Source organism: Chrysochloris asiatica, unplaced genomic scaffold, assembly GCF_000296735.1.
Source record: "Chrysochloris asiatica unplaced genomic scaffold, ChrAsi1.0 scaffold00085, whole genome shotgun sequence".
Lineage (NCBI taxonomy): Eukaryota > Metazoa > Chordata > Mammalia > Afrosoricida > Chrysochloridae > Chrysochloris > Chrysochloris asiatica.
In genome coordinates this window covers 957,501-971,828 of record NW_006408603.1, presented here as the reverse complement: position 1 = coordinate 971,828, position 14,328 = coordinate 957,501, and the positions used below count along the sequence as shown (strand labels likewise).

General features: G+C 37.3%; 1 protein-coding gene across 1 annotated transcript in view; it reads left to right on the top strand.

Annotated features, from left to right (window-relative positions):
- Positions 1 to 14,328, top strand: part of SYCP1 (synaptonemal complex protein 1) — a 152,924-nt gene that overhangs the window by 32,754 nt on the left and 105,842 nt on the right. Inside the window, exons 12-15 of the mRNA XM_006865869.1 lie at positions 2,314 to 2,408; positions 2,850 to 3,034; positions 6,793 to 6,860; positions 12,824 to 12,885. Coding sequence (XP_006865931.1) covers positions 2,314 to 2,408; positions 2,850 to 3,034; positions 6,793 to 6,860; positions 12,824 to 12,885 — 410 coding nt within the window. The remainder of the gene's footprint in view (positions 1 to 2,313; positions 2,409 to 2,849; positions 3,035 to 6,792; positions 6,861 to 12,823; positions 12,886 to 14,328) is intronic.

The window sequence follows — 14,328 nt, the reverse complement described above, 5'->3', positions numbered from 1 at the left end:
TATATCGTTCTTTATCTCTGTCCCATTTACCCCTTTCGAACATGCCCAATTGTTCTCCCATCTGCCCCGTTTCTCCACTTCCCTCTCCCTCCCTGTATATTGCCCCCCTCCCTAGTACCCAAGCTCTCCTGTGTCCAATCCCCATCCTGCGCTCCGCCCTCTCCCCTCCCCCCACCCCCATCACCACGTCCCAGCAAACAACAAAGACTTCCCCCTACCCCTTTTTAGTATAATTTCTTTTTCTTGGTCTTTTACAGTAGTGGTCCTATGCAGTATTTCTCTTTATGTGACTGAGTAATTTCACTCAGCATAATGTCCTCAAGGTTCATCCATGTTATGTGTTGGCTTACCGCTTCCTTGTTATTCTTCAATGTAGCATAATATTCCATTGTGTGTATGTACCACAATTTGTTTATCCATTCTTCAGTTGATAGGCACTTTGGCTGTCTCCATCTTTTTGCTATTGTAAATAGTGCTGCTATAAACATTGGTGTGCATATATCTTTTGCTGCTATAAACACTGGTGTTTTGGTAATTTTTTATGTTTTCTGATTACCTCCAGGAAGATGTGATTAGAATGTGGTCTTCCCTTTTCACTCTCCTTATTGCTTAACTCAGAGTAACTTTTTGGGGCCTCAGTTGGGCCTGGGCCTGGTTGGCAGGCCGTTTGGCCTCGGGCTGATGGGTTGAGCCTTGGGCGGGCGGTTTGGGCCTCTGGGGGCCTAGGCATCAGCGACCGGGCTGCAGGAGGGTTGGTCCTCAGGCGGGTGGCTTGGTCCTTGGGCGGGTGGTTTGGTCCTCGGGTGGGCGGTTTGGGCCTCAGGAGACCTGGGTGTCAGCAGCTGGGCATCGGGCGACTTGAGCCTCAGTGGGTGGCTTGGGCGGCTTGGGCCTCAGGGGGCCTGTGCCTCGGGGACCGGGCTGAGGGCAGGTTGGGTCTCAGGGGCACTGGGCCTTGGCGACCGGGCTACGTGGTGGGTTGGGCCTTCGGGGCCCTGGGCCTCCAGGGCCCTGGGCCTCAGTGATCTGGCTACGCAATGGGTTGGGTCTTGGTTGGGCCTGGACCTTTGTGACCAGTCTGTGGGTGGGTTGGGCCTCCGGGCAGGCCTTGGCCTTAGTGGGAGTGTGTGGGCCTCAGGGGCTGGCCTGTGCCTTGGGCATTCCTGAGCCTCAGCGGCTTGTCAGAGGGCTGGTGGTCATGGCTTCAGGGAGGTAGTGTCTGTATTTGATGACATAAAAAATGCCTCTCTCAGTCTCTCTGTACCGTCGGTACCCCTAATTTCCTGATATCCGCACTGATATCCCTCTCTATTTGTTTGGCTTTGTTAGTTTATGCTTTCTTTTCTCTGGAAATGCAGCCTTCTAAGTGGGGTTGCTCTAGCCCTGCATTCCAAGGTCTGCAGGGGGCAGAGGCACTCGCCAGCATGGGCGTGCAGGCAGACAAAAGCTTAAAATGCCTGTAATTCCTCAGCAATTTGATCTTTAAAAAAAAACAAGCTCAGAATGTTGAAATATAAGATCTTATGTTTGTTCAAAGGCTGTCTGTCTGCTAGACAGAGGTTTCTTATGTGCGATTCCGCCCCTTTTCCCCAAGACTGCCCTACCTGAGCTGCCTGGTCAGGGAAGCGCCGGAAGTCCTCAATCATCAGTTGCCTTTTAATTCCATTTTTCCATGAACTTTTTAAAGTTCCGCTCATATAGTATTTTATGAACATATATCTACATTGCTGTCTATGTTATCATTTTCAGTAGCTGCATGGTGTACCAGCATATGTGAGTTCCACCATAATTGAATATATTCCTTGTTATAGATTTAAATTATATCAAATATTTTACTATTATTAAAAATGCTGTGCTGAAAAGTATATATATCGATCCTTGAGTGTTTGTGAGAAAGTGTTTGTTGAAAAGCAGTAAAAATTGATGATGACCAATATCAGTGCATATATATTTGCATAATTTTCTGTTCTAGAATTCCAGTCACCCGTAGGTTATTCTTTTTCATGTTGTCCCATATGAATCTTTGTCTTTCTTCAGATAAGCAATGTAGGATAAACATTAGACTGATAAATGCAAGGTTGGCAATTCAAACCCACTAGCTGCTTTGTGGGAGAAAGATGAAACTTTCTGCTCCCATGAAGATTTCCACCCTCAGAAATCCTATATAAGGTTGCTGTGAGCTGGAATTGACTCTATTGCAATAGGTTTTTTTTTTGAATGGATGACAATGAGTAATGGTTATGAATATGAATTTGTTTTCTTGGTATGCATTTTCCATTAAGCGTTAACTTATCTATAACTTTTTTTTTCTAGAATTGCAGAAGGAAAGCTTAAAAGAATCAAATGAGAAACAGGATTGTCTGATGTCAGAACTAGAAGATATTAAAATGTCTTTGCAAAGAAGTGTGGTATGATTAAAAAACTAATAAGTCTCACACTATTAGTCAACAAACATTTATTGAATAATAATACAATGTTCAAGGACCTGGAGCTTCAATAGAGAATCTTAGTTTTTAAAATACGTATAGTTTAATTAACACTGGATACAAATATCCAGGAATTACAATTAAAATATAAGACTAAGCTAGGAACTAACAGGATGACAATAAAGAGCTGTAACAGTTCTAAGAACTGAAAGAACACTGTGGGCTGAATTGGCTAGGAAGGACTCCAAGTAACACTTGGGAGTATGTTTGGGATTTTGGAGGAATGGTCAGTTGAAATATAAATAGTGGTAGAATATTCTTGGAGTGAGGGAAAGCAAATTTAAAGATGTAGATAAATTTAGGTTTTTCTCCTTTAGTCCTTTGGACCATCAGTATTTTTGTTTTAAACTTTATTTCATTTAGACCACTCAAAATGTTTTAGAAGAAGATTTACAGAGAGCAAGAAAAACAATTGATCAGCTCACTGGAGAAAATGAAGCTCAAATGCAAGAATTCAATAGCACTAAAGCTTCTCATTCATTTGTGGTTACTGAACTTAACACTACTATCTGCAACTTGAAAGAATTATTGAAAACAGAAAAGCAAAGGTAAAAATATTTATTATATAATTGAATGAAAATAATTGATTTCTAATATTTACTATAATTTTCTATTAATTGTCAACTGACTTGTAATTCCTATTACAACTTTAAGTCTCTTTTTTAATATACAAAGGGGCTTCAAAATGCTCATGGAAAAATTTAATTAAAAGATAAAAGATAATAGATGTTTTCTTTGAACTTTTTGAAGCCCATTAGTGTCTGGTCCTACTTTATCTAGGGCTGCATTAGCAGAAATATCACAAGTAGTTGATTTTTAACAATCAAAAACTTATTCTTTCACAGTTTGGTTGTTGTTAAGTGCTGTGGAGTTGCTTCTGACTCATAGTGACCTTATATATGGTTTCCAAAGAGTGAATTGTTGTTGTTGTTGTGTGCTGTGGAGTTGGTTCTGACTCATAGCGACCTTGTACAGGGTTTCTGAGGTGGGTTTGAATTTCCAACATTGTGGTTAGCAATCCAGTGCCTATCCTACAATACCACACCAGGATTCCTCTTACAGTTTGTTGTTGTTGTTAAGTGCCGTCGACTCATTTTGGACTCAGTCACCCAGTATAAGGTTTCTGAGGAGCAGCTGGTGGATTTGAGCTGCCTATCTTGTGTTTTGAAATCCAGGGCTGATCCTACAGCATTCTGGATTCAGGGCCCCAGCTCTAGGGAAGAGCTTTCTCTCATTCTTGACTGTGGAAAGTACCTTTTTTCAATCTCCCCCTGGGCCTAGGAGGCTCTCAGTGCAGGGACTCCAGATTTAACGGTTGTACAAGGAGCTCTGGTAGCGTAGTGGTTACGAATCGGGCTGCGAACCTTAAGGTCAGCGGCTCAAAACTACCAGCGGCTCTGTGGGAGAAAGATGAGGCTTTCTACTCCCGTAAAGATTTACACCCTCGGAAACCCTGTACAGGGTCGCTATGGGTCGGAACCGACTCAACGGCACTTAACAACAACAACAACAACAACTTTGCTTCTGGCTCTTGTTTGGTGGTATTTAGGTCTCTCCCTCTCTGCTTTTATCTCTTCTAGAGTGGTTGAAGGTCATTCAGATACATCCTACGTAAGTCCTGATGTGACACTGTGGGGTAATGCGCTGGACTGTAAAGCTGGTTTGAACTGTAAAGTCAGCAGTTCAGGCTCATCAGCTTCTCCTTAGAAACCCTATACAGGGTTGCTATGGTTTGCAACCAACTTGACAGAACTTAACAACAAAAACATAACTTATTCTTTAGGGATTACTGGTGTGGCACTGTGGGTTAATGCGCTGGACTGCAGAGTCAGTTTGAACCACAAGGTCTGTGGTTTAAGCTAACCAGTCACTTCTAGGCAACTGTGTGCAGAGTCACTATGTGTTGGAACTGACTCAACAACACCAACAAACCCTCATTAACACAACCTAGTCTCTTGCAGTATTAATATAACAGACAAGAATAGAGGCTAAGATTTACAACTTTTAACTTAAAATGGAGGCTAACCACACACTACTGAGAATTATGGCCTAGTGATATTGACATATATTTTTTGGAGATAGAGTTAAATCCATGACAAGTGGGACTACATTTTAAAAGATTTTATTGGGTAGGGAAGTGTGTCTGGAAAAGATTTAAAAGCAAATATTCTCTGTAGCAGAGTCCCTGAATTAATTGTTAATGAACTTGACTGCTAACTGAAAGACTAAGAGGTTGGAGACCACCCAAAGGCTCCTCAGAAGAAAGACTTGTTGAACTACCTTTGAAAAATAAGCCATTGAAAACTTGTAGAGCACAGTTCTCTGACACATATGAGATTGTCATGAGTTGGAACCACTCAACTGCAATTGGTTTTGGTTTATTTTCTAAGACAGACACCGTGATACTTTCCCTAGAATCAAACTGTATATAGACAGACTCATAAATGAGGATACAGTAATTTGACATATTTAATTTAATTGTAGATTATTATTAAATAGATAATTGCCATAGAGTAGATTCTAACTCATGGCAACTTTATGTACAACAGAAAGAAATGCTACCCAGTCCTGTATCATCTCCATGATTGCCTGCATGTTGGAGTCCCATCATTGTAGCTATTGTGCCAATCCATCCCACTGAGGGTCTCCTTCACCCTCACCAGTTCTCTATTTTACCAAATCTGAGGGAATTTCAAAATATTTGTGGCAAAATTCTATTCTCTTTTAAAATTCCATTTCCCACAAACTTTTTGAAGCCCCCCTGCATTTTGTGCTCCTCCTCCAACTAATGGCCTTCCCTCCTAATGTTGTGTCTAAAGCAAGTGAGTTGGACATTGTTTTATTGTGATACATAAAGTTTTCATTGGCTAATTTTTGAAAGTGGGTTGCCAGGTCTTTCTTTCTATTCTGCCTTAGTCTTGCAGCTCTACTGAAACCTTTGAAAACTTGTCACCATGGGTGACCCAGTTGGTATTTTATTTGAGATACTAGTAGGCTAGCTTCTAACATCACAGCAACATGTAAGTCACCACAGTACAGAAAATTGACAGCTAGGCGATGATAGTTATTATTATCTTCAAAGAAATAATTTCCTAGGCTATTTAGCTTAGTAGTAGTCTCTAACTTAAAATCAGAAATCTGAAAATTCAGTAAACCAAACTTCAGTAAACCAAACAGGCAAATGAATGGTTGAATGAATTAATGAATATGAATAATTATGGTGATGGTGGTGAATTATGTACCATGGAGTCGGTTCCAACTCATAGTGTCCCAGTAAAGGGTTTCTGAGGCTGTAAATATTTATGGGAGCAAAAAACCTCATCTTTCTCCCACTGAAGTGGCAGATAGATTTGAACTGCTTGCAGTTAACAGCCCAACTTATAAGCCCACTACATTACCCATGTTCTTTATAACTAACCATGCTGTTGCTGTTGTTAAGTGCCGTTGAGTCAGTTCTGACTCATAGCGACTCTGTATAGGATGTCTGAGGAGCAGCTGGTGGGTTTGAACCGCGAACCTTGTGGTTCCCAATACAGTGCTGCCCCTACAGTGCCACAATAAATTTATTTGCATTTCATCTAAACAGCAGTTTGTAAAAAAATTGGGTGTTAAAAACTTGTTCTATTTTTCATTACTTCACCTTGAATAAATATTCTCATAAAGCTACTAGAATAGCTTTATTTTTGCTCCATTTGTATCAGGACTAATTAAATCATTAAGGGAGAGGAACAAGCTTCTTTCTTATGGCATGACCTGGGTCTACCAGCAGATTTTCTGCACTGCTTGTGCATAGTGAAGTTAGAAAAGCTAATTGCCCTTATCCTATATATTCTTTACTGGCTTGTCCTGATGATTTTGCAAAGTTTAAAATTGTAAGAAATTTTTTATGTTCTCTTTCTCAATTACCTCAATTGTATAGACAAGGAAAGTGAGACAAAAAAGTTAAGTGAATTGCACAAGTTCTTGTACTTACATTGTTTCTAAGGCAAAATTCAGTACAATGGTTATATATGTAATCTCCTTCAGAATTCTAGAGTGTATTAATTTGCTTATCATTAATAGCTTAGTGACAAAATTATGACTATATGCTGTAAGGTTTTATGTGGATGTAATTAATATACATTTCTGTATATTGTAACATTTTATTTTAAAAATCATGCTGTCTTACACAGACCAGGTATTCAATAAATATTGAATTATTATTGGAAAATATGTGTTAAGATGTATCAATTGCTAAATTATATTTAGTTACAAAATGAATTCTAACTCCGGCGTGTTTTACATTTTAAAATAATATATTTACAAGACTGGAAACAAACGAAGATCAAATGAAAATATTTACCGTGGAAATTCAAAAGAAATCAGATGAATTGGGTAAGACTTACAAAGCATCATGTATACTTTGATAATATTGTTGTTCTTAAGTCTTGTTGAGCTGATTCTGACTCACAGAAACCCTCTATAGGTTTTCTGAGGAGCAGCTGGTGGATTTGAACCACTGATCTTGTGGTTAGCAGTACAGTGCTTACCCTACAGCACCATACCAGGGCTCCTTGATAATATTATCTTATTATAAAAATAAACAGCATTTCAGAATTGTTGCTGGGTACCATTGAGTCGATTTTCAGCTCACAACTCCATTTGCCAATAGTGATTATTCAACAAAATTTTTTTATTTTTTGTTTTTTAGACCTTTTATTGTGAACTGAGTGAAGGTTTACAGAGCTTAATTACACATTCAACAAATCATATACTTTGCTTCATTACAGTGATTGCAAATCCCCTCTATGTACCAATGTTTAATAATATTTAGCTCTAGTCACTTTAACTCTTACATCCTCCCTCTATCTCTGGCTATCTCTATCTTTCCTCTTAACCTCCCTCTTGTTGTATATTGCCTGCCCTGTCACCTATGTTAACATATGTCTACCCTTAAGCCTGTGAATAATTTTCCCTTTCCTTTTCCCCCATGTAACCATCATAGATTGTTTCTTTAATTAAGAAAACCTTTTCATACCTTTTTACAATTGTCTCATACAATATTTGTCCTTTTGTGATTGACTCAGTATAATGAATATCCTTTAGGTTCTTCTACGCTGTGAAGTGTTTTACAGATTTGTTATTCTTCAGTGTTTCATAGTACTACATTGTGTGTATGTACCAAAATTTGTTTAACCATTCTTCTATGGATGGGCATTTAGGTTCCTTAAATTTTTTTGATGTATCACTTATAGACAGCCTATTGAAGTATCCTGTTTAATTCCCCATTCTGTGTTTAATTTTTTGAAAATAATTTGAACCTGAAGTATAAGCTATTCAGTTTCATAACATATCATAGATATCCAGAAATGGAAGGAGCCTAAGAGATGTTTGTAGTCTATTTTCCTTATTTAGGATTCAGGGTCCTCAGTGACAAATGACTGTTATAACTTATAATTGAATTTTGAAATTTCATTGCTTAACCATGTTTGAATCATGAACTATTTATAAGAAAATATGTAATAGTATTCAATAAGTTTCATGACCAAAAAGAAGTTATATAGTTATTTTTAAAATTTATGACAATGCAGTTAGCTAATTTTAATCATTTTAAGCTTGGTAAGTCATGTAGAAAATTAGCGAGGCAAAAAATGTATTTTTTCCAATTATTCCAGTGAAAATAACCATTCTTATAATTAAAAATTCACTAATTAGCATTTTCCCCAGAATTGCTCTATAACTTTCTTTAAACTCTAATATTAGCTTACTTAATTAAAAAGTTACAACTAAGATTGCCTAATATCTGAAATGTTTACTTTGAAAACATTCCACAAATGATATGTGTAATTGAACTTTTGGACCATTGTGTTTTTCCTTTTTCATCACCTAACTTTTTCATGGTAGAGTAACCTGTAAGAATCCAAAATTTTACTATTCAGTGGTAAATATTTTTATTTTCTCAGTATTACTTTATATTAGAAAGGTTGTAAGTGCAGTCCTCATCTAATTTTTAATGAGTTTCTCAGTTTAAAGTGCTGTTTTAATTTACTCAGAAACCCTAAGCAGGGTCACTATGGGTCAGAACTTACTCTACAGCACTTGACAATGACTTCCTTTAGGGACCCAGATGTGGCACTGTAGGATAAGCACTGGACTGCTAACCACACTCAGCTGAAGGTTAGCAGTTCAAACCCCCCAGCCACTCTCAGAAACACTATACAGGGTTGCTATGAAACATTAATCCAGGCTTGCTATGAGTTGGAACTGACTTAAGGGCACATAGCAACAAACTTCCTTTTCAATTGTTCAGTTGACAATGTAATAATTTTGGTCTCCCAGTTATTTTGTGGAGTCCTGATGTGGCTCTGTGGGTTAATGCACTGGACTGCAAAGTTGGTTTGAACTGCAAAGTCAGTGGTTCAAGCTCACCAGTCATTCCTTGGAAATGCTATAAAGGATCACTATGGGTCAGAACAGACTCGATGGCACTTAACAACAATTATATTGAATGAATATTTATTTGTAATACTTGAGTAAAATATTAAAAGTAAGTGACTGTTATTTGTATAAAAATCAAATGCACAACTTATTTTTTTATAATAGAGCAATTAACTAGAAGTTTGAATAGGAATTTTAGAGCTGTGAAACAGTACTACATGTGTTTCTTAGAATTATCTTAACTGATGTAGGAACATATGCAAATAGTAAAATATCCTGCTTTATAAAAGATTTTGTAAAATTTCTAGTTATTATGGGGGAAAGGCTGAACAAATTTCCATTAGAACGATGTCTAAAATGAGTGGGTGAACAAGAATTCCATTAGAGTAAGGGAAAAAAATACCAGAGTCTTTGTTTCTATTTTTTATATTTTACGTTTTATAATAAGTAGTATTATCACAGTATATTTTTTGTATGAAACAGCATATAAACATGTGTTTTCATTTTATGCATAATTGTATACACGGGGTAGATGCTCACTGATTTCTTATTGATTGAGGTGTCTTATTTCTGTTAACAAAAATATCAGTGTGAACTGCAGAGTTGGAAAAAACTTCATGGAAGAGGTAGACTTTAAGGAACAATGAGATGATGGATGGTTGTAGAGGATGATGGAGTATGCCAAACATTATGAGTAGGAAAACAGCATTAACAATGGCATAGGTGCTCACCATTGGTTGATTTTCATCTTTGGCTAGTAGTTCTTAAAACCAGAAAACTTGAGGTTATTTTATACACTTCCTTCTCTCTCACCCTTTACTTGTAATTGGTTATCCAGTGTTGTTGCTTTTAACTCTGAATATGTAACTTATGCAATCTAACTAAGTTAATCAAACTCTTACATAACTTTGGAATATGTCCCATTTTGTTCGTTTACACAGACCTGAAACAGTTCAAGTTCATAGACCTGAAACAGTTCAAGTTCATAGTTTCACCTTTATGGTTTTTGAGTTTCAAGACCATTCTTTTAACCTATCAGAGGAAGACCATAAGGAACATACTGTTTTTGTTAAGTGCCATTGAGTCAGTTCAGACTCATAGTGACACTGTATAGGGTTTCTGAGGAGTAGCTGTTGGGTTTGAAATGCCAAGCTTTTATTTTCTTTTGATGCTTCCTGAATCATTCTATATTTTTCCCATTGAATCCTTTAATAGTACAAATTGAGGCTTGAAATTTATTTTTAGTTCTTTCAGTTTGGGTAATGTTGAGTGTGCTCTTCCCTTTTGGTTTTCTAATTCCATATATTTCATTATAATACTTCACTTTGTCTTCTAAAGTTGCCCTTTGAAATCTCTGTTCAGCACTTTCACTTCATTATTTCTTCCAGTTGCTTAAGCTTTTCTATGTGCAAGAGCAAGTTTCAGAGTCTTTTCTGATATCCATTTTGGTCTCTTCTTACTTTTCTTTCTTTTTAATGACCTTTTGATTTCATCAGGTATGAAGTTCTTGATGTTATCCCATAACTTATCTGTTCTTTGGTCATTAGTGTCATTAATGCATCAAATTTTTCTTGAGATGATAGTATATACTTAAGGTCATATTGCAAGTTGAGGCTTGAGTTTTTTCTTCAGTTCTTTCAGCTTGAAAATTGCTGATCATGTTCTTCCCTTTTCATTTTATAACACCCTGTCTATATGCTGTTTCACACATAAAATTTGCTGTGATAATACTACTTATTATAAAATATAAAATGTAAAATATAAAAAACAGAAACAGAACTCCTCATCTTTCTGTTTAACAGTTATCTCTTGTTTGTTGCTGTTATTTTCTGATGTGCTTTTTTTCTAAAATTATTGGTTTGGGGTAAGAGAGAGGGTAGATACATGCTTAGTTTACTGTCTTCATTGAGTTCTTGAGTTTTTAAAAATTAACCTTCTTTTTTGTAAAATGAAACCTTGTAGTTAAGTAAATTTTGCATGTGAAAGTTTTTCTTTGTCTGCATTAGCATTTCATATTTTGGTGTTGTTGTTTTTTTGCTTAACAGTTATAGACAATTATACATTGAAAAATAATATATAGCATTTAGGATATTTTCAGGAAGCCTAATATTTTTCCAGTAATTATTAATGTCATTTCAAATTCACCATCTGTTCCTTAGGAACCCTATACAGGGTCTCTATGAGTTGACTCGAAGACACTTAACAGTAACAATAGTGAGGAAAGAGAAGATTTTAGATATGTGTTTAGGTAACAGCTGGACATAATTTTTGAGTTTTTATAGGCAGTAAAATGTAAAAAGGAGAAAAAAACTGAGGTTAGAGACCTGGGAAGATTTTTTTTACCTCATTAGCCAAATGTTGACTTATTAGGTATAGAGAAAGAAAAGCCTTGTAAGCATTACTTAGGGTAGCAAGAAGGAAGGGGTCAGCAAAGGAAGTAAGAGCAGGGGTTAGAGAGGAAACAGGTAATGAGAATAATGAAAAATTTTGAAAATCAAGATTTTCAAATCTTGAAAACATAAGAAGTGGTAATACGTATAACATCAAATGCCACAGAATTTAACAGTGGTGAGAACTGAGAATTGTATCTCTTTGTGATCATAATTTATTGGTGATCTTTGTGACCCTATTTTGATTAATTCCATGAAGGTAGACATTAATTTTGTGTTGAGACTAAACAAGAATTATTTCAATAGCAAAATAATTTTTTGGCAACATAAAGTAAGAATTTAAAGTAGCTTGAAAAGAGCAGAAAGATGAAACACATAATTTTGTTTTGTATTCAAATAGGATACATGGAATAAGAAATTAAAGATTCTTCTGCAGAGAGACAATGTATATTTGTAATAAAGCAGTGAAAATTGCAGATGATGATATTAAAACCTACATTTAGCTTAGAAAGGAGGATCACTTTAAGTTTGGCATGATTATGTTGCCCTTAAGCTTGGGTCCGATGCCCTGGAGTAAGTGAGTCCAGTCCTCAGGCACTCCAGATAAACAAAGAAAGAGAAAAGCCTTTGTTATTAGGATGTTGACTACTGAGACATCTGCAGCAAAAAGGCTGTTTTTTAATAGTGTCCAATGACTATTTCTAAGGAGTTCTGGTAGCGTAGTGGTTATGAATCAGGCTGTGAACTGCAAGGTCAGCAGTTTGAAATTACCAGCTGCTTCGTGGGAGAAAGATGAGGCTTTCTGCTCCCGTAAAGATTTACAGCCTTATGGGTTCGGTACTTAACAACAATGACTATTTCTTAAGAGCAATATTTATGCCCATTTTAACAATGTCAATTAGTATAATATCTAACATCCACACAAGGTGGTCATGACGTCCCAATAAACACACCAAAACGGAGTACATGATTAACTTTCCTTGTGCCTGTTTGCTTAGATGACTACTCCTTTTAAGAAGTTACACAAACAGGGACCAGGCTTCAAGTTGAACTAGACTATTAAATTCTAAAAATGGTTAAAGCATATATCTAAGACAGGAAGGGTATTCATGTGTTTACAAAGCTTTAGGCAATGCTTGTTTACCTTTGCTATTAACTAAAACAGAAAAATTAAGTTGTCAAAATGGCTGCACTTTTGCTTTCAGTGATTAAGAGACTAGATGTTTAAATAGTGATGAACTGAAAGCAAAGGCACATGCTGGATGATCTCATAACAAAAATTTATTGCTTATTTTCCTTCATGAATTTTGGGCTCATTTGACAGTGAATTACCTTTCTAGAAACATTATTGTTAAAATTTATCCCTTATTATTTTTTATATAATTAGATATAAACTTTCCTTTGTGCTTTAAGGTTGCATTAACCCATTTCCTGATTCTTCCCTTTCAAATAGTATTCTTATTTAAATTTTCTCTTGTTTATTCTTGTAATCTGGGTTTTGACATGTTTGTTTTCTTTTGCTTATTTTAGAAGAGATGATCAAGTTAAAAGATAACAAAGAAGTGGAACTTGAAGAATTGAAAAAAATGTTGGTAAGTATATAGGTTTTTTTTAAGGTTTTTATTGTGGATTGAGTGAAAGATTACAGGGCAGAGCAACAGTTTTACATTCAACAAATCATACACCTTGTTTCATTACAATGATTATAACCCTGTCTGTATACCATCAGTTAACAATATTTCTCTCTATTCACTTTAGCTTCTTTTTTTTTTTTTTTTTTAAAAAAGGCACTCAGACATGTATAATAATTTGTACCTCCAAAGGGCACATTCTGCAAGTCTGCCTCCTGGCCACCAGCTCCTAGTCCCTCTCTTCCCAGCTGCGCCCCCTATCCATGACCCCATCTGTCTCTGCCTCTGTCTCTGGTATTGCTGCTTCTCTGGTAAGGTCCCATATTCTGTTTATGCTCTTCTCCCTTGATAGACCTAGGGTCCTCTGTTTCTGGACTGTAAGATTAACCACTCCCCTGCTTTTGTTACAAAACTTTTACCTTTACAATTGTGACAGTCGCAATTAGTCATGATAACAGTTATTCACTATTGAATCATACGAACCTTTTCCCCATCTCACATCGTTCAGCAAACTACTGTGAACCCGGATGGAGACCTGGTCGGCCAGTAGCGAGGCAACATCTGGGGACTCATGGGCTCAGGGTCAGTGACACAGCCACAGAGGTCTAGAGTGGAGAGCGGGGCGGCCAGCCGATAAAAAGAGGCCAGACAGACGTAAGAATACCCACACTTGCAGATGATGCCCATTTGACTAGACTTCAATGACTGGATAAACAAAGCTCAACCCGAAGAAGAAAGAAGAGGGAAAAAAGCATCATCTGATACAATTTGATAAACATGACCTACAACTATAAATGTAGCAGCTCAAAAGAGGAAACCAGTCCCTGCTGCAAGAACTATACCCACCCCCTCCATACAAAGGGTAGACAGGGATGGGCAACTTGTACATTGGCTACCCAAAATGGGGGGAGGGATTCAAAGGCAAGAAGTGACTGGCTTACAAGCTTTCAAGAGGGAACCTAGATCCAGAGGGCATGGAGGAAGGTAGAGTCTCAGTGAGTGGTGTCTAGCCTGTCCAGGAAGGGCTGATGAAATGAAATATAGATGGGTCTCTTGTGATGCAATGGTGAATAATTGTTATCAGGACTGATGTGAGGGTTGGAAATCTAAAGATGCACATTTTGTAACAAAGAGGGGAATGATTAATTTATCAGTCTAGGAGCGGAGGACCCTGGGACCATCAATGGAGAAGAGCAAAGAGCAGAATCCTACCCAGAGAGGCAGTGAGGCCTGGGATGGAGGCAGAGAAGACAACGTCAAGAGATGGTGGGGCTGGGGGCTCGGGATCAGGAGATGGAAAGGGGCTGAGGACTGTGGTGGAGGTGGTGGTGCAGGTTTACAGGGTACACCCCTTGGTTGGGTGAGGATGCATGGACAGGATGGTAACTATGCCAACAAAATGAT